Raw genomic sequence first — 20,460 nt, 5'->3', positions numbered from 1 at the left:
AAATATGTTTTGAACATTTAGTGAAATTAATTGTCAGCGCCTTCATTGTTAAAAAAAAGATATGGATCGATATGTCCAGAAGAGAAACTGGCTGTAACACTCCAGTAAAGTGAATTTTTGTATCTAACAAAAAAAATTCAGCTATTTATCGCAAGAAACTTCGCAACACTCAGTAGCATGGGCATACCATTTGGGAAAGACCACAATCCATAAAATTATTAAGGAAATTGGCGGTGTTCTGCGGAAAATTTTTGCCCCAATATATCTTGAACCACCAACGACTGAAGCCGAGTGGCTGAACATTGAAAAGGGATATCGAGAAAAATGGAATATACCGCATTGTCTCGGTGCTGAATAATTCTCTCATATCAGTTGCTTCGGTGCCAGACTTTCCGCACTGAGCCACTTCTTTTTTTTTTTCTTTGGTATATCTCTCGCTTAAAGCCTTATATCGCCTTTGACATTACCCTTCTGGTAGCCCTACCATTTTGGCAACCACCTGTGATGCCTTCTCCTTCATTAATTTGTTTTTAAAATTCCTATCTTTTCTATCACAAATTATTGGGTATTGTTCTATTACACATTTAAATTGGTTCAACAACAAATTACGTGACATGCACGAAACTCTGAATTTCATGATTGATGCTTACCGCCAAACTGACCGACCAGAGCTGAAAAACTTGATACATAATTAGAGAATGAAATATAGACAAGCCCTCTCACATACAAAAATACAAGCCAATGATAACTACATAAGGAATAGTGTTAATGAACCTAGAGCTATGTGGCAACTCATTAACAGACATAGAGAAAGTAAATCTAATGTAAATTCAAATAGTTTCACAGGAGAAGATTTCCATGAATATTTCAGTAATGTAGCAAAAAATTCTGTTAACAATCTGTCACAACAGAAATTCAATAAATCTGCTACTGACTTTCTTGAAAATGTCAATGTCAACCATATTCAAATGTTGAGCTTTGTGGAATTCACATACATAGAGGTAAGGGATGCCATATTCACTTTAAAAAACAAACAGACAAAGGACATATATGGTTTCAATACCAAAATTATCAAATGCATTGCTAATGACATAGTGTACCCCCTTACTAACCTATACAATGAGTGTGTGAAAGAAGGAACTTTTCCTACTTGTCTCAAATTGAGTTGTGTAATTCCTATACATAAAGGTGGCGGAACAAATCTTATATCAAATAATCGACCTATCTCTATCATACCTAATTTTGCCAAAATATTCGAAATACTTCTGAAAATACCTTTAACTAATCACTTTGAACAACATAATTTATTTACTGTACAGTTCGGTTTTCGATCCCAACACTCAACAACAATGGCTATAAATTCACTTGTTGAGACTATAACTGATAGTTTTGAATCCGGCGGATTCACAATGTCATTTTTTTGTGACTTAAGGCGTTCGATTGTGTTTATGTGTTTATATAAATTATCTACAGGCAGTCTTAAACTGATGAAGTTCTATCTGGACGACAGACAGCAAGCTGTTTACTTGAATGGCAAATTTACTAGCTTACTTTCTATTGAGTATGGAGTTCCCCAGGGGTCGATATTGGGACCGATCCTTTTCTTGATTTACTTCAATGATATAAGATTTAGTGACACAAGTGCTAACTTCGTGTTGTTTGCTGATGATACAACTGTATCAATTTCTGGAAATAATATTGATACTTTGCGTACCACATTCGAGGATACTCTGACAAATGTCAGTGAGTGGTTTGCCGTAAATAATCTTAAACTTAATGAAGATAAGAGCCAAACAGTCATTTTTTCGTTGCGCGAAGTGCCAGATATCAGTAACCCTGAATATGTTAGGTTTCTAGGTGTATACATTGACCCCAAATTGACTTGGAATGTAAATATTGATAGATTTATAGTCAAAATATCCAAAAATACTTATCTCCTGAGGAACTTACAAAAAGCGGTATCAAAACCAGTTCTGAAAACAGCTTTCCATGGGATTATTCAATCTCACATATCGTATTCAGTACTTGTCTGGGGCCATGTGCCCAATGCATCAGATTTATTTGGCATCCAGAGAAGAGCAATTAGGATTCTTGATAACCTTTCTTACAGGCAAGACTGTAGAAGTAGCTTCATAAATAATAAAATACTTACACTTCCATCATTATATATATTGCAATGCCTGCTACATGTTAAAAAACATATAAGAGGTTATACTACACATGATGCAATCCACAGTTATAACACTCGAAATAATTCAAATCTGTATCTCCAGAACCATAGAGTCAACAGAACCAGAACTGGCATAAATTATTATGCTCCAAAAATGTATAATTCGCTTCCCCAAAATATCAAAAATCTACCTTTGAAGGAGTTCAAATACAGAATTAAAAATTTTTTAATTAAAAAAGCTTTTTATTTCTTAGATGAATATTTTAGTGATGGTTTTCGAGACATGTAATACCACTTAATCATATATATTTTAACTTGTTTTATATGTCTATTTCATAGTTAGTTTGTTTTATTTGCACAAATGTATGTATATCTATAGTAATTGTCCATTTAACCATTCAAGTTATCTGAATATTTTATATTTTGTATTTATAGATAAGCAATATCTGTTATGACCTGTGTAAACTTTGTATTAGCACCAAATATATACTACTACTACTATTAATGATATAAAATATGCGTCTTCCATAATATTATAGAAATGAAAGTTATTATTTATTTCATATGAATGATTGATGCTGTCAAGATTATGGAAATGGAATGTCAATATTTGTTCATGCATTCCTGCCAACCCAAAAATTACCAAAACCTATAATCACTATGGCAATTCTTCATACTTTATTTTTTCGTGAACGTCAAAAAATGGATACCTTACCTTACCTTTCTACATTAACTTACCTTATCTTACCTTGCATTATTATAAACTAGGGGTAAGGGTAAGTATGTGGTATGATTTTCATTTCACTATTTTTGGTGTCAATGGCATTGATAGCTTTGAAAAATAGCTTCGTGTTGTAATAGCAAATTATTGATATGAGGGTTGCCTTTTATATTTCAGGATTAGAGAACAAAAATTTATTTATTTATTTATGTGATTACAAGGCAAGCCCAATTCAGATATAAGTAGTACAGTGCTAACGATGCAATACAGTGAATTAAAAGTAAGTTATAACAATAATACGATTCCTAAGTAAGATAACAAATATATTATTTAAGAAAAAATTGAAATGTATAACAATATGAACTAATATAATTCTTACAGGCAAGTAACACTAGACACAATACAACAACACAAGCAGAGAGTATTAGATGGCTAAGTGAAGAATATGGTTTTTAAAGCGGGATACTGATATATTAAAGATTTGAAGGTTATTTACAGAGTAAGCCAATCGAAGAGTTCTGGGAATAAAGCCGTTATACAGGGTGTTCCTTGAACACATGCTAATATTTAAGGAGGTAATTCTTAGACCCATTTTAAGAAAAAAACTTCCTATGGGCGTATGTCCTAAACGCCTTAACTTTTGAGATACAGGATGGCAAAGTTTTCAAAAATAATCAGTTTTTTAATAATAACTGAGATAATTTCGTAGACATCTTTGGCATATTTGGTACATATGTTCCATGCCTCAAGGCGCATTTTCTGATGTACACAAATTTGTATTTTTTCAAACAGTGGCATCCCCACGGGTTTCGCATTGAATATTTTTGGGGAAAAAGTACTACGCCAATGCTTTCTTTTCAAAATAATTTCATTTTTAAAATCCTCATTTATTTTTGAGAAAATTTTATCTCCTGGTATTTCTTTGTCTGACGCATGATTTTCACTCAAAAAAATAAAAATCGACAGAAAGCAAATCAAGAAATTAGATCAATTCTAAAATGAATGAGAATCTGAAAATTGCTTCATAACGCATTACCAATTCCCTAATAATATTTGAAAACATAATCTGCAAAAAAACAAATTTTTCACAAAAACGAGTTTTATTTCATTTTGTGACAGTAAGTCTAAACGAATAGCACAAATTTGTTAATTAGTAATAATACCAAAACTGATTATAAAAATTGTTGGAAGTGGCCACCTGCACTTAGTATGCATGCTTCCGCCCTTCTACGCATGGAATTACGCACCCGTTCAAATATTCCCGGCGTATTTCGTATAGTTTCACACGAGGCAACTATTCGCTCTCTTAAATCTTCTAAAGTATTAACGGGAGTTCTATACACAAGAGTTTTAAGGTGACCCCATAAAAAAATCTAAACTGTTGAGATCGGGGGATCTTGCTGGCCATTGCTGAGGTCCTCCGCGACATATCCAACGATTAGGATAAACTGTATTTAAATGGTTTCGGACAATTACACTGAAATGAGCAGGGGCGCCATCGTGCATGTACCATATTCGATTCCTTAACGCAAGTGGCACATCTTCCAATAACCCAGGTAAGTCTTCTTGGAAGTGTAAATAAGAACGACCATCAAGGCGTCCTGGTAGAAAAAATGCGCCTATTAGATGATCACCTATAATTTCTGCCCATACATTAACCGAAAATTGGTGTTGGAAATGGGTTTCGGTTATTGCATGGGGATTTTCTTCAGCCCACACATGATTGTTATGGAAATTTTGAATGGCATTCCGAGAAAAATTTGCTTCGACTGTGAACAAAATTTGTGTCTCAAACTGCGGATTTAGTGCAATACTTTGTAGATACCACTGACTGAAGTTCACACGCTGTGGAAAATCTCTGGGGAGTAATGCCTGCACTCTTGAAATATGGTATGGGTATAACAAAAAATCAACCAAAATACGCCAAACAATTTGATGACAAATATCCAGAGTTCTAGCGATCTTCCTCGTACTCGTCTCAGGATGTTCCTCAATTTCTTGCAGCACCGCTTCCTCAATTTTAGGAGTTCTTACTACACGAGGTCTACCTTCCGGAGTCCCTTTCTTGAAACTACCAGTTTCCCCAAGTCGACGATGAATATTTGAAAAGGTTCGGCTATCTGGTAAGGCACGATTAGGATATCTTTCCTGATAAATGCGCCTGGCTTTTGTTGCATTACCATCGGCAAGGCCATATACGTAATGCATTTGCGCCATTTCCGCATTCGTATAACTTACCATATTTACTGATATTCAGAAAAACAGCGGACTACCAAAATAACTTCAATAACACTTCAAAATCAATCAAAACGAGGTGTGACAGTTTTTAACACCAACACCTTACTTTAAACCAACATCAATATTAGCTACTGACGTTTGTACATACAGAGAAATCGTTTTTTATTGCTATGGTGGGTACGCTGTTTTTTCTGCTTTTAATCTTTAAAAGATATCACATATCGACAAACTCCATATTTCCAAGAGGTGCAGTAAATAAATTCTGCTACACGTCATTTATTCCAGGATAACTAAATTTATGTTTTCAAAAATTATTAAGCGGTGCTGCGTTATGACGTAATTTTAATTGAGAACAGTGCATCTGACAACAAACAAATACCTTTTAGATCCTCAATTATTTTGCAACAAATCTGATCTCTTAGTTTGCTTTCAGTCGATGCACGATACCGCATCAGATTTTTAAGGAATTTATCCTTAAGTAAAGCCATTTTTAATTTTTTGAGCGAAAACCATGCGTCGGACAAAGAAAACCCAGCAAATCAAATGTTCTCAAAAATGTATGGAGATTTTAAAAATTAATTTTAATTCAAGATAAAGCAGTGGCGTAGTATTTTTTTCGACAAAAATATAACATTTCAAAACTCGTACGTACGCCACTGGCAGAGAAAATTAAGAAAATTGTACATCAGAAAATGCGCTTTGAGGCATGGAACATATGTACCGAATATGCCAGAGATGAGAGATACTGTACCGCACGTTTTTGTAATATGAAAACAGATTGAAACAGCTGTTTACTGCATACACCCCAAAATGCTATGCCATACCTCAAGTGAGAGTCTAAACATTTTTTGCTGCGTGAAATACTATTTCCTTTGATACTATTCTGAGTGCAAAACACCCGGAGGAAAGTTTCTTGTTTATAATGCCTATATGTTCCTCAAATTTCAGACACACATCGATATTAATTCCCAAGAATTTTGTAGAGACTTTATTTTCCACTACTGTACTTTCCATATGAATTTATGGTAGATTGTACTTAAAGGTGAGTATACTAGTTTTTTAGTGTTGAATGACAGCAGATTTCAAATGTTTTCATACAAATTCTATTGATTTATATTAAGCCACAAAATGTGTTATCATCTGCAAAAATGGTGAAACTACCTGAAATACGTACAGTAGCCAGGTCATTTATATATAGTAAAAAAAGTATGGGTCGTAAGATCGATCCTTGGGGTACTCCTGCTTTCACGTTCTTTGTACTTGAACAACTATTGGTTTTAACAAACTGTCTACGTCCTGTAAGGAAGGATTCAAACCATTTCAGGCAGTTTCCAGCAATTCCATGATTATGTAGCTTCCGCAACAGTATTACGTGGTTAACGCAATCAAATGCTTTTGACAAGTCACAGAATACTGGGGAATGGGAAAAAATACCAGCGTAGTCCAAACAAAACTGGCTGGTATCTCAATTGCCACAAAAGAAATAACCAGAAAAGAAATTTCTGGCAAAAACATAATCTGCCAACAGACAAGCCTTATTAGCCTTGAACAGGCAACGTGTTACCTCAAGGCTAGTACTATAGTGCCACCAACATTTAGCCAAAGCTTCGGTAGATAATAACACTATCCTGAGGTGGGTTAGGAGTAGAGGTAAACGCATTGCCGACTCTTTAGCCAAGGAAGCGGCTGGACTATGAATTTTAGGACCCAGTGGCACCTACGGCCTGATGACTTCGACAATTGCGGAACTAGTCAAATGTTACACCCATGCTCAATCCTCAATGAGATGGGATGAAATCAAAGGATGTAATCTTGCCAGGATCACCCTGGGAACCTGGCGCCGAAGAAATATCTGGCGATGACCAGGAAAAATCTACGCTTAACAGTAGAATTTCTGTCTGGCCACTGTCAACTAAGGAAACACCTCCATATTATGAGGTTAGTGGACACACCTCTATGCAGGATGTGTGAACAGGAAGATGAGACTGCCAGGCATGTCCTGTGCGAGTGTCCGGAGTTATCGTCAATAAGAGAGTGTGTGATCGGCGAGTCTTGGCCTACACCTGCCGATATAAAGATGTCTCCTAGTGACATATCCACCTTCCTGGAAAGGACAGGATGGACGATGACCTAAGAGGACAACTCCTCGGAAGAATGTATAGTGGGTCACATGTGGCTTAGTGCTGTGGGCTTACAGTCACCTTCTCTACTCTTCTGTTTATTAATTTCGAAACACTATTTTATATAGTTGTAGGAAAAGAGTGGAAATATACAGGACTAAAATAATACCAAACCCAATATAGAATTACACACATCGGAAAAGTCTAGGGATATTTTTATAACATACTAAATATCATAAAAATAAATGCATGAGGTCGTTTAATTTCGATTAAATTGGTACACTCGACCACCCTGTAAATTTCTATGGGTTGAACAAAGCCTGAAAAAACTAACTAATCTTTTATCAAGTTTTTTACAAACTGTAGGTTTTCGGCTAAAATGAATAATCTGAAAGTGTCGAGTTTGTTCATTCTATGCAGTTCTTGCTCAGCAATTAAACTGGATATATTGTGCTTCAACATGGAACGCCATCACTTACCATTGGCTGAGATGAATAGAGCTGTAGGGCTTCTTCAAGGTGGCATGCGACAAAATGATGTAGCTCTTCGTTTGGGGTCTCCCAAAGTGTTATCAGTCGATTGTGGCGGCGTTTCCGTAAAACTGGCAGTCCAACCGAACAACATCCAGGGCGAGGACGCGCTACAACTGCAGTTCAAGACCGATTTTTGGTCTTAACCGCAAGAAGACAACCGACAATCACAGCACCTGAGTTGGTTAACGTGTTGCAGCAGACGCACCAAGTAACCATTGGTCGTGATACTGTCAGAAATCGACTGCATGATGCAGATCTCCACAACAGAAGGCCACTTAGATGTCCACCTTTGTCGAGAGGCAATCGCGGTAGAAGATTAGAGTGGTGTCAAGAACATCAAAACTGGGATGCAAATGATTGGGCCACAGTTTTGTTTACAGACGAATCCAGATTTGGATTTCATCCAGATTCTCGTCGAGTAAGACTGTGGAGACGACCTGGAAATAATGAACGTTTGAGACACGTCCAGGAAGTCCACACATACAGAGGTGGTACAGTAATGCTATGGGGCGGAATCATGATCGGCAGCAGAACCGATCTCGTTTTTCCAAATCGCTCCCTCACAGCTCGACAGTACCTCGACACCATTCTTCTACCTATCGTCCGTCCGTTTGCTGGTGTTGTTGGTGAAAACTTCCACCTAATGCACGATAATGCTCGTCCACATGTCGCGCGTCTAGTGACTGACTGGCTCACCAACGAAGGAGTTGATGTTTTGCCATGGCCAGCACAATCACCGGACCTGAATCCCATCGAGCATGTGTGGGACATGCTTCAACGAAGAATTACTCCGCATATGGGGAACATTCACACAACGTTTCAATTGAGAGAGCTTTTAATGGCTGAATGGGCAAATGTACCTCAACAAGACATTGACAATCTCATTTTGTCGATGCACGATAGATGTAGGGCCGTAATAAACCAGCGTGGAGGCCATACTTTGTACTGATTCCAATTTTTTTTGTATTATGATTTTTTTCGGGGTGCCAAAGAAGAGCCATATTTTTTTTAGTTTTGCTTATATGCGCACTCAGTATTTTTGACCATTTAATAAATTTTGTTGTAAGTTACATTCATTTAATAATCACCCGTCAACTTTTTTTTCCCTAAAGCGATCTAAAAAAAAATTGTTGCCATTTTTAAAAATATCCTTAGACTTTTCCGATGTGTTTATTTTACTATCGATGATTTTATTATTCACTTCTGCAAGGTAAGCTTTGCTACTGGAGCAGTTTGTGGACTATTCTTCGATGGTTGCTGAGGTTGGGCCATGTTATCAGAACTGATATTAAAAACAGTTGGAGCTGATGGAACAAGCTGGCAGTTTCTACTCTCGTTAATGTAGTCCTCTTGAATAATGTGAAGAGCTGAAATAAAGTAGCAACATTTGAATTGAACATTTTATTGTACTGCCTGGAAATATACCTCCATTTATAATCATTTTTTCTGGAAAAATTACTCCGACAAATGTCTAGGCATTTCGAATTGAATAACAAACCATCATCAATCTATGTACAAGAATATTCGACAGAGAAAACTCGTACCTTCCTTATCTAAGATAAACGAGACGTTCTGGTGCAAACTTCAACATTCACCACCGAATATGAAATCGCTTTTTGTCTTTCTCTGCAGCTATCACTGCGAACCAATGCCAAAAAATTCTGTTGCAACCTGCCATTTATGGGATCCACAAATATCAAAGATAAAAGAGGCTCCCAAAGTAAGTATTAAGTAATTGTTCGAATTTTCATTCAAATATTAATACTTATCTTCTGTTCGAATTTCAATATTCAATACAAATGAGAATTGAAATGTTTGAAATTTTGTTCTACAAAGAAATATAATAAAGAAATGTGCCTTGTTGATTTGTCATTTTACACGGTTGCCGAAAAAATATTGTACGCAACACGACAGAAACCAGTTTTTGTGTTATTGAATATATGGACAGGCAGACTTCCAGGACTCGCCTATAGCTTGAATTTTGTCTACTCGTTCAAAAAAAACTCATTTAACGGACACTAAACTCTTATCATACTTTTATAAATGCAGAACTAAGATGTCTATACACATACACTGGTAAATGCATTTTTGTTTCAGAAATTGCAGACCGAGTGGATCAGTTCTGACGCCGTAAGATGGTGCCAATGGTCAATATTTCTATTAATTTTAGCCATCGATCGATGCTTGATAAACGATGTTGCCATTATTATTTTTTTCTCAGAAACAAATAAGTGAGATTATCGCCAGTAAACCGCAGAACTTGACGTTCGTTGACGTATCAAATTTGATAAATTATCTTTGCTGGTAATATATTCGTTCTGTTGTTAACTAATTCAGAGTACTGAATAAAATGGGGCGATATTTCTTTTCATGTGGATGTTCCAAAAGTGATGATTCAAATATAACGTTGTATGAGGTACCTGAGGTAAGGACAATTTGTGAAATATTTAAAAAACAAAAAAAACATGAAAAAACTAACAATAAGCAAGAAGAAAATGTGCATTTCAATATTAATGAGAGGGCAATACAAGTTTGTAAATCAAAATAAAAGGTAGGAATGATTTCTCAAAAAATTCCTGTCTCACTATTGACCAATCGATGTATTGATAGGTGCGTTTTGTTCTCACTGATATCAGGTAGGTATTCCACAAATTTTGGTCGAGCAGAGAAAGCGAATAACTTTAGGAAAGACAAACAAATCTGGTATAGACTAATGCTAAAGAAATGCAGCTAATGTCACGAAAGAGCATCCACAGATATAACATTAATTATTCGTAAAATATTTTGATTTCTGTCCAATGGATTAACAGTAGAGCAAACGTGTTCACTTGCCGTAATAAAAATATTTCCATTACAATATTCACATAAAAATAACATTTGTTCGCAACGCACACAAACCGACACTGTTAATATATCTAGATTCTTATAGATTCACGAAAAAGTTCAAAGAAATCGGAAAACTTTCATGCGTTTGCATACGTAACCTAAAATAATATTTTAAATATTAACATCATCACCATTGTCTTTTAGATAATGTCGTCACGTTGTAGAATACGCAACAGCGATATTAACGGGATCTAGCGTTCTTTTTAAAAAGCGGCCCACATAGATAAAATCGACAGATTGCATGAAAATTCTACATGTGTCGCTACACCAGTGTATAGGCATCTTAAGCAGGGCATTTTATTGATACAATTAATGTAAAACAATTGAAAAGCTGATACTTAGTCTGACGTTCTGCGTGGATGTTCACCTCTTTCTAGATCTAAGGCATCCATGTCCTGATTCTGAATCAATTTCAGCCTAACGCGAAATTTTTCAGCCAGCTTTTTCCGACAGTAGTCAGCTTCAATTTCTTGCTTGGTTCTTGGAACTCGGATTTTAACGCAACAGCACACCAAAACCACTGCAATATACATTTTTATCAAGAATAAGAAATGAAAAAGCTGCATTTATTTGAATGTGGTCGACAATGTTTCATCGTGAATGTTACATGTTCGGACTTCCATTGTCTAATAATTTAATGGTGATTATTTCCTTTAAACCGATAAAATTATGGAAAAAATTAAAGGTAGGCCACCAGCGATAACATGCTTCTTACCGACAGTGATGAAAGAGACAGCCATGAAATTATCATCTAGGTGTAATTATCCTTGAATCATTTGTAACTCTCGTAAAAGTTGCAATTTCGACTCACCTATTATCGTGAAGGCGGAGAAACAAAAGAAAATATAGTGCCAAATCCTGAAACGGGATCCTTGAATAGCGGTTTCTATCCAAAGTTCATTTTCTTCGTCGGGATTTGCGTAAAACGTTGCCATCAATGATAATTTCTTATGTACAACACAAGACACTCGATATCGTCAAATAATCGGAACTATGGGGGTGTAAATGAGGACGCACAGGCCTTAGAGCCGCACCCCCTCGTTAGTTCGGGCGCACCTAATTCTTCGTTTATCATGCAATGGACTAATTCAATCATTGGTCGTTCGGGAATTCACGGAACAAAGCTGTTTTATCGGTCTTCCAGGGAAAATTAATATTCAAATCTGTTCAGCTGTTAGGCACACTAAACATACTCATTGGTGAGGACACTCTCAATTTTGCTTTTCATTCCACGTTACTAAAAAAATATATATACATACGAGGGTGATCTGAAAAGTTTCCGATCTAACATCCAAATCTAACGTCCAAATAGTACGTTTTTCTATGCAAAATAATTGTTCACGAAGGTGATTGCCTTTTCATTCGACGAAAATATCTGTTCTCCGAACGCAATTTCTAGGTGAGGAAACAAAAAAAAATCCCTTGGGGCTAGTCCTGTGAGTAAGGCGGATGGTCAAGCAGATCAAACCGTAATTCGTGGATTTTCACCATGGAAACCGTTAAGGTGTGAGACGGCTCATTGTCCTGGTGAAACATGATGTTCTTTTTCTGCAAATACAATTGTTTTTATGCAGGTTTTGCCTTCAACTTGTCAAGTCATGATGCATAGTATGCTCCTGTGATAGTGTCGCAGCCATGAAAATGACATCAACTGCAACACTTGAGGTTCTACTCGGACTTCCACCATTGCACATCTACATACAAGGAGAAGCTCAACTGGTGGCACACAGGTAAATGCAGGGGCAAGCCCCAATCAGCTAGTCACACGGTGTAGAATACTTGAAACTGTACAATAAACTGAAGGCAGATCCAATACTAGGAATGCCCGTGGATAAGACAGTGCCGCAGTATAACGTTCAAATAGATTTAAAAAGCATCATATCAAGTAGTGAGGACTGGCAAAACGGTCCACCGGTAAAAGCGGAAAAAACTTGTTGTACAGATGGCTCAAAGACCCAAGAAGGAGTGGGAGCCGGTATATACGGAGGCAGAGCAAAGACGAGAATCGCACTCAGCCTCGGACATAATGCAACTGTGTTCCAGGAAGAAGTAGCGGCAATCGAACACTGTACTGTCACGAATAAAACCATTGCCATTTTCTCCGACACCCATAAGGCAATTAAGACGCTCAGCTCATGTCAATGAGCACTAATTGATGGATGCAAGTCGAATCGATAGATTGGTGGAATAAGCTCCCAGGAATGAGGCAGGCGAAAGAGTAAAGAAACCATCGCCCAGATTCACGGAAGACCTGCTGAACCACAACCGTAAGGGTAGTGGTGCGTCTACTAACGGGGCGTAGCCGACTCAGGAAACATATAAGCAACATGGGTTTGATAGAAGAAACCCAGTACGGGTTCTGTCAAGAAGAGGAAAAAACCGTACCGCATCACAATAGGTCTGAAAAGGTTGCAGTGAATCAGGCCATGGGCCAGCTCCCCGACAATCTAATCTAATCGAATGCTCGTGATGGTTTTTCCTTTTTGAAGATACTCGATTAGAGTAACTCTATGACTATCTCAAGAAACCGTCGCCATCATTTTGCCAGCTGAAAAAACAGTTTTTGCTATTTTTGGAGCCGGTTCGTCCTTTGTAGTCCACTGTTTGGACTGTATTTTGAATTAGGGCTTATAATGGGGTATCCAAGTTTCATCTACAGTTCATCTATAGCTTTCTCATGCATAAAATGTTGATTTAATATGTGTCAAAAACGTTCTTTGACATATTCATAACCTCTGCTAACTCACTCATTTTAGTTCGGCGGTCGTCTAGCACCATTTGGGGAACGTTGACGATGTTTTCGTCGATGCCCAAAACTCCACTGTCGTAAATGATCATGCAGAGTCCCCATACACAGAATCCAACTCATCTTTGATTTGCGTAGGCATATTGCTTTTCAAAAACAAATATTTAATGACAGCTGTTATATAACAACTGCGCGTCCAAAATGGCCGAAACTTTGGCGAGTAACTGTCAACAGCTGAACAACGAAATTGACTAGCCTTTATTTACTAGTGCTGCTATCTTCATTTTGAGATCGAAAACTTTTCAAACCACCCTCGTATGTGTACACACTGGAGAAGTTAAACGCAAAAAATGTTTTCCAAATATCAATTCCACCGATTTAGGGAAGACACTAATAAATGCGAGGAAACTGTAGTGGTAAAATCGTTTTCTGAATCTTTCAATTTTTTCCTCATTTTCCTCTACGAAACTATAAAAATATTACAGTTATTTTCGTCTACCATTTCTCATGCACTTTTCAACAATCTCCGCATTGTAGCATCCCAAAGACGAAGTAAAAATAGTTGCCTATATAGCACAAACTGAATTGAAATAAAACGGAACATCTGCACTTGAGTGTACCAGATCCAGATCCACTTCTTTATTTCTGTTCAGTAGTATTAGTGTTTGCAGTACCGTCGTGAAAGCGTCAACAAGAAATAGCTCTAAAAGCTGACGCGAGTATGTGATATCAAAAGCTAAATATATTCTCATTTAGGTAAGTTTCAACTTGTTCCTCAAAAAATAGAAACGATATAGGCTCATTCGTTTATTAAAAATAGTTCAAAGTGCATACAGTGCTAGAGATTTTCACCAACTTGGAAAATGTTCTTTGAAATAAAATCATTTATTGAAATTTTTCTCATGGCACTGGAAAGCTGATTTTTTTTACATTTGAATACAATACAAACAGACAAACATTATAATTGGTTAATAAAATGCATTATGGAATTATATTTTTCAAGAAAAGAAAAAAAACGAGAATAAATATTTTAAAAAAGTTATCAAGTGGTAACTCAGAAATCAATGCTATTTTTCACAAAACTTCAACACATTCTTCTAAATTTATCATACTTTTGCCAACCTTTATAGAATAATTGATTTTGTCCAAAATATGTGTTTTTTCTCAGTTGAATTTCTTCTATTACGTGGATGTCTGTTAGTTGTGAACTGTATTTTATCTTTGAGATATTAAGGAAATCATTGATGAATGTATTGAACGTATTTAGATATATTCTCAGTCTTAAGACGGGTTTCCGCCAAACGGACTCGCTTGCGACTAGTTTCGTTTTCAAAAACAGCCCATTATAAAAAGTAGTCTAGAGAAGGGATGATAAAAACGGTTCTTGTGGTAGATACGATAGGAAACATTTTACAAGAAAACACGCGACTCACACTAGTTTTCGTCTGTTCGTTTAAGAAACTAAAATAAAAGTTTCTTGTTTCTGTTTTTGTAAACGAAACTAGTCGCAAGAGAGTCCGTTTGGTGGAAATCTGTCTTAAGATAGATCTAAACGCTGAATTTCATTAGTTTGGACTTCCATTATCTAATATTATATGAAATGATTTGAAATCCCTGAAAGAACCAATGAAAAAAAATAAATACACCTGAAATGAAATAACAGTGAAATAAAATACAAGTTAAAATAGAACAATCAAACAAAAATAAAATTAAAAATTAAGAGATATCAAGACAATCGTCTTCAGGTGATGACTAACAATCGAAACGTCGTGAAGTAACTTGGCTTGAAATCTCATAATTTTTTTTGTTTAATTGTTCTATTTTTACTTGTATTTTATTTCACTGTAATTTCATTTCTTTGTTATATGTTCGTTGAAATTTAGTGAGCTATCTAAAAATACACTTCAATATTTTAATTTTGAAATGATTTAAATTTTTTCTTTTTCAATAAAGGGAAATCTAAAATTTTGTGTTTGGCGGTGTGAAAGTAACATACATTTTAATTTACTTGCAACTGATAAATCTGATATCTCTTTGCAGAGAATCAATAATTTCATACATCGAATTTCATGTTACACAAAACAATGTTTCATCTGCAAACAGTTGATTTTTATCATTTTTTATGATTTTACAAATATCATTCATCTATAGAACGCATAATAGGGGCCCCAAAACAGACCCATGTTTTTTAGAAGAATTTCTCCACTAACAATTTTGAAAGCTCTTTTGATATCTAAAAATAAAATTCCAACAACTTTTGCCTTCATCAATCGATGACTTCTAGTCATAAGATAAAGTTTGTAATGCAATTTCCAGCTTGAGAGTTCAAAAGTATATTATGAGTTTCAATATGATCCACAATCTGTTGTTCAACTTTTTCATGCGGAGATAATGAATCAAGCGGTCAAAATTCTCCACATTTCGATATATTTTAAATTTTTCTGACGGGTTATACTTGAAATGTTCTCACGAGTCAGGGAATTTTCATTCTGTATGACTTTGATTCATTATGAGTAACAATTGATGACCACAAACAGAACAAACCAATTTGTTTTGATATCAAAAAGTAGATAAAAGTAGAACAGTCTTGATCGATATTATATTTTTTGTTCTTTCCTTGAAATAACAACTTGATGGGTGGTGTTTGGACAATGTTCTGGCGTGAAATGGATCTATTGAAAACTCTTCTCCCACACCAGAGCAAAAACACTGCGTCTTGATGCGCGTTTCGCTAATCAAGGTAGCATCATCAGGTAATAAGTAACACACGAAATTCCTTTTAAACAATTTTCTTCAAACTAACAAAAGTTGCTTCACTCAAAATGTTCGATCTCACGAACTAATAGTCCGACAGCTGTGAAATCTGTACACGTGTCTCTTGAAGGTTAGGGTTAACTAATAGTCATATGAATTCAATACTAGGAACGCCATCTGTGTGTTAGCCTACGAACTTCTCAGTCCATCTGGTAATCGGGGAGGATTATGACAAAGTATGTTGGTCAAACTACGTAGAATATAGTGACTGGTTTCAAAAAACATATTCGTTTTTGTTGATCAGATGAATCTAGTGTCAATCAACATACCTTAGGTAACAGCCACAGAATAAATGAGAATTGCTCGAAATTATTGAGACATACTTGACAACATTCTTTTAGATGCCTTCAAAATCAAAATATTTGGAAGGAGAAGAACAGCGACAAAATACTCATTCCAAACAGTCCGATGTCTACTCTCTTGCGCAATGAATAGAAGTAGAATCCAGGAAAATATCAGGTTTCATAACACATAGCAATGAGTAATTATCACAATAATGACATTACCGAAGATGTAAGTGAAATTGACAGATGAAACTTTCAAGATGGCGACTGGGCGCCATCTGGAAAAAAAATTAAATGGAAAGGGGGTCTCATGACACATCTTTTTGAAGCTCCTGACAAATGCTTCATAACCCCAGAATATAATGTCAATATCTTCAACTACTACAAAATGGCGAAACTTTTAATAATTGCCTGAATTTATTGACATTTAACTACATAATATAAGGTAATAAGCTTGAGGTCAGTTCAGAAGATGCTCGAAACGGTGGCCTTGAACTTCTTGACATATGAACAGCCTATCCGATATTTCACGCCGACCATTTTCGAAAACAGTAAAGGTGTCAAATCTGGCGAGCGGGCTGGCCATTCTGTAGGACCTCGACGACCAATCCAACGACCAGGAAAAGTAGTATCCAAATAGTTTCTTACTTGTTTGGGGTGATGCGGTGGTGCTCCATCTTGTTGGAATATAATATCCATATCGAATTCATTAGGATTCGCTTCGACGATTTCAGTGATGAGAGGGTCAACAGTAGTTTCCAGCATATTCAAATACAGTTCCCTTGTCAAATTTTGATCAATAAATAGAGATCCAACAATATGGTTTCCCAATATTCCTGCCCAAACGTTAATTTTTTCTGGATATTGGATATGAGTTTTTCGGAAAAAGTGAGGGTTGGTAACGGCAATTTTGTCTGTGAACATTGCCGTTCAAAAACAAATCTACATTCGTCACTAAAACAAATATTGTGGAGATAGGTAGGATGCTTTGCAATAGTTTCCGTCATGATTTCGCAGAATTCTGTTCTTAGACCAGGGTCATCTTCACTCAACTGGTTGTTAATTTTTTCTTCCAATGGGCAAGAATTGACCATTTTGGAGATTGTTGACGTGGTACCTTTCTACTAGTAAAACCGAAAAACTAACTGAACAATGATGTTCATTGTCGTACTGCCATTTTTTGTCGTTTTTATAAACAAAAAATAACTTAACAAACCTTATCGATATTAATGGGATTGTCTCCAGGAAATTATTAAATGTTCCGCCATTTTGTAGTGGATAAAGATATTGACTTCATATTCTAGGGTTGTAAAGTATTTATCAGGAGCTTCAAAAATATGTGTCACCAGATCCCCCTTTCTGTTTAATTTTTTTTCCAGATGGCGCCCAGTTGCCATCTTGAAAGTTTCATCTGTCAATTTCACTTCAAAATAAAGTATTCACGCATCAACTTCATTATCCAAAATTTCAATTTTTTTAGTTGATCTGTTCAAAAAATAAAACGGGAAGAGACATTAAAGAAATGCACTGTATAACCAACCGGCTCTAACTTAGTCGTAAGAATTGAGTTTTATTCACCTTCTGATGATGCTAACTTGGTTAGCGAAACGTGCTTCGGTGTTTTCAATACATTTATCACGCGAATTATTGAAGGAAACACTGATGTAATACTTTTTAACATTTTTTTAACTTGGTTAAGAGCAGTGAAGACTCAAAAACACATCCTGTTCATTACGAACCATTCAAATAAATGAAAACCCACCAACACTACATCTTCGTTGCAATATCCAATGAATTTCTAATCTGGATATTCCTTCCTTCTGTCTAAACCTTGTGGATTTTCGAACATACTCGTGTACAAGCAAAAGGTCAAGTAGATAATTTATCATTTTTTCAATTTGTTGACACCATTGGCATCAACTATCAAGATTATTCCAATCAAAGCTAAGCTATATTTCATTATTCGAATGTTTTTCTGACATGATAGTTTCTTGCAGATTCCAAAATGGTACCAAGTGCAGTATTTGTTGTTTTGGTTCTTGCTGGATTCCCCAAGACAAATGCAGCCGTCTCGTAAGTATTCCATATTTTGTACAAAATTGTACACACTCACGTCTTTTCTAATTGACACAACAAGATAAACGGTTTTTTCGCCTCGTTTCATCGCCGATTTCCTGGTAATAAAGTTCGTGAATGATCTTTATTTTTGTTTCATTTGAACTGATAGAAGTACAGGGTATCTCAAAAGGCTAAAAAAATAGTGTTGACATTAAACGTTTCCGAAGAAATTTTAATGTAGAAGAGAATAACAACAGCTAAGGATGTTTTTATTAAGCGCGTCAAAGTTATTCGAAATCTTTGAAGCTATTACAAAACAGTCAGTTCAAAATATGGCTTTTAACAACACGTGCAGATAATAAAATTGTTTCATCAAAATAGGTGTTCTGTTAAGGCAACGTACCGCGCGTTTTGTTCATTTTTCAGTCATCCTAATCGACCTACCGAGAGGCATATTTGCAATGTGGTAGATGAGTTTGAATCCACTGGTCAAGTAAACGATCGACCAACACCCGTACATGGACGAAACGCAAGATCTGTCGAAAACAACGCCGCTGTCTGTGAGAGTGAGCAGGAGAATCTGAGGCACTTGTTTGCGCGTCGCTCACAAGAACTCGTAGACCACAAGTTGGCGAATTTTGCGCAGGCCACAACTTAGGCCGGCACCTGCACGAGCGATTTGAGGGCAAGGTCATGTCACGTGGAGGTGATGTGATTTGACTCCGTTAGAATTTTTTGTGAGCAAAACCTTCACTTTTGATCGAACTTGGCGTGCTTTTTGTTGTCTTGGCTCCTCTGGACTCTTCCGTTGGGACGATTGGACATGGTCATAACGATGTACCATGATGCAATTGAACTCAGGTTTGTGTTTAATAAACTCTACAAAATACAAATAAAACAGAATACAAAGTTAGATGCTACAAATTCAATTCGCATATACAGTATCACACATAAAGTTCGCACCAAAAGGGATTTTTTTTTGTTCATCTCTTCAAGCAAATTTTGATATCTCCATTAGGTTGTGCTTTGAAAATGATGCCAAATGACATGCATATGACCGATCAAGTGATTTTTCTTCCCTGTCAAATTTGACATTTTTCCAAAAAATGTTCAGAAAAGCAGTTATTGCTCGAAATTTCGAAAATCGGTAAAGAGAAAAGATGATTGTTTTTTCATTTTTTACCCATATACCAATTTTAAGCTCTCTGGTACAAATTTAGTTTTTTTACAGTTTTTCGAAAATTTGTCATTTGCCGATTTCTCAAATTTAGCCAAACCTCAACAAAGTTAGTGCTTTATGCCTAGCTCATCTTTCCAACGCATTTTTATTACCAATTGCAATTCTAAATACAACTTATTTCGCAAAAATTTAAAACACCAGAAAAAATTATGCCAAAAATGATGCAAAGTTGATACAGTTTTTAAAAACAGATAAATATTTCACTTTATTTCTACTTATTGCGAAATAGCTTGATACATAAGCATAATTAAAAAACAATTTCAATGAAAAGTCAATAATTTATTCTTAACTGCACTTTTCAAACAGTTAAACTTTGATTTACTAATTACGAAAAATTACAACGGAATTGAACTAAGGGTACTGTGGAAACAATGGAACTGAACTGAATAAGCAAAATATTTTATTGTCATATGACATTTGTTGAATAACTCAAAATAGTGTTTATCAGTTTTAGATTAGTTTTAGATTTAGAGTTTATTCGTTGTCTAGTGTGTTATTAAAAATGCTGAATCTTTAAGAGAAAATTGAAATCGTTTTAATATGCGGCGAGTATAGCTGATATTTTCAATGCCAGACATCCTGCAAGAAATATTCATCAGTCAACAGTTAGTAGGATAATAGCTAAGTTTAAATCTACTGGCTCGGTTGAG

At 35.8% G+C, this 20,460-nt stretch overlaps 2 protein-coding genes across 3 annotated transcripts in view; one reads left to right on the top strand and one right to left on the bottom strand.

The window, feature by feature from the left end:
- Positions 1-8,979: 8,979 nt before the first annotated feature.
- On the bottom strand, positions 8,980-18,290 carry LOC111505046 (uncharacterized). Of its 2 annotated transcripts, none has more exons than XM_074174529.1 (3): positions 18,091-18,290; positions 11,036-11,188; positions 8,980-9,149 (listed from the first exon to the last, which is right to left on the bottom strand). In XM_074174529.1, the coding sequence occupies exons 1-3, from the start codon at positions 18,191-18,193 to the stop codon at positions 8,980-8,982; spliced, it is 426 nt and encodes a 141-aa protein (XP_074030630.1). In that variant the 5' UTR covers positions 18,194-18,290. The 2 variants fall into 2 exon arrangements, with proteins under 2 accessions (XP_074030630.1, XP_023015560.2); XM_023159792.2 differs by lacking the exon at positions 18,091-18,290 and adding an exon at positions 11,480-11,724.
- LOC111505057 (uncharacterized) overlaps positions 14,018-20,460 on the top strand; it is a 28,301-nt gene continuing 21,858 nt past the window's right edge. Inside the window, exons 1-2 of the mRNA XM_023159806.2 lie at positions 14,018-14,170; positions 18,510-18,585. Coding sequence (XP_023015574.2) covers positions 18,518-18,585 — 68 coding nt within the window. The 5' untranslated portion in view covers positions 14,018-14,170; positions 18,510-18,517. The remainder of the gene's footprint in view (positions 14,171-18,509; positions 18,586-20,460) is intronic.

This window comes from Leptinotarsa decemlineata, unplaced genomic scaffold, assembly GCF_025532065.1.
Source record: "Leptinotarsa decemlineata unplaced genomic scaffold, Ldec_3_MD MMD2_tig00000591_RagTag_RagTag, whole genome shotgun sequence".
NCBI lineage: Eukaryota > Metazoa > Arthropoda > Insecta > Coleoptera > Chrysomelidae > Leptinotarsa > Leptinotarsa decemlineata.
This window is presented reverse-complemented; position numbering and strand designations above follow the sequence as displayed.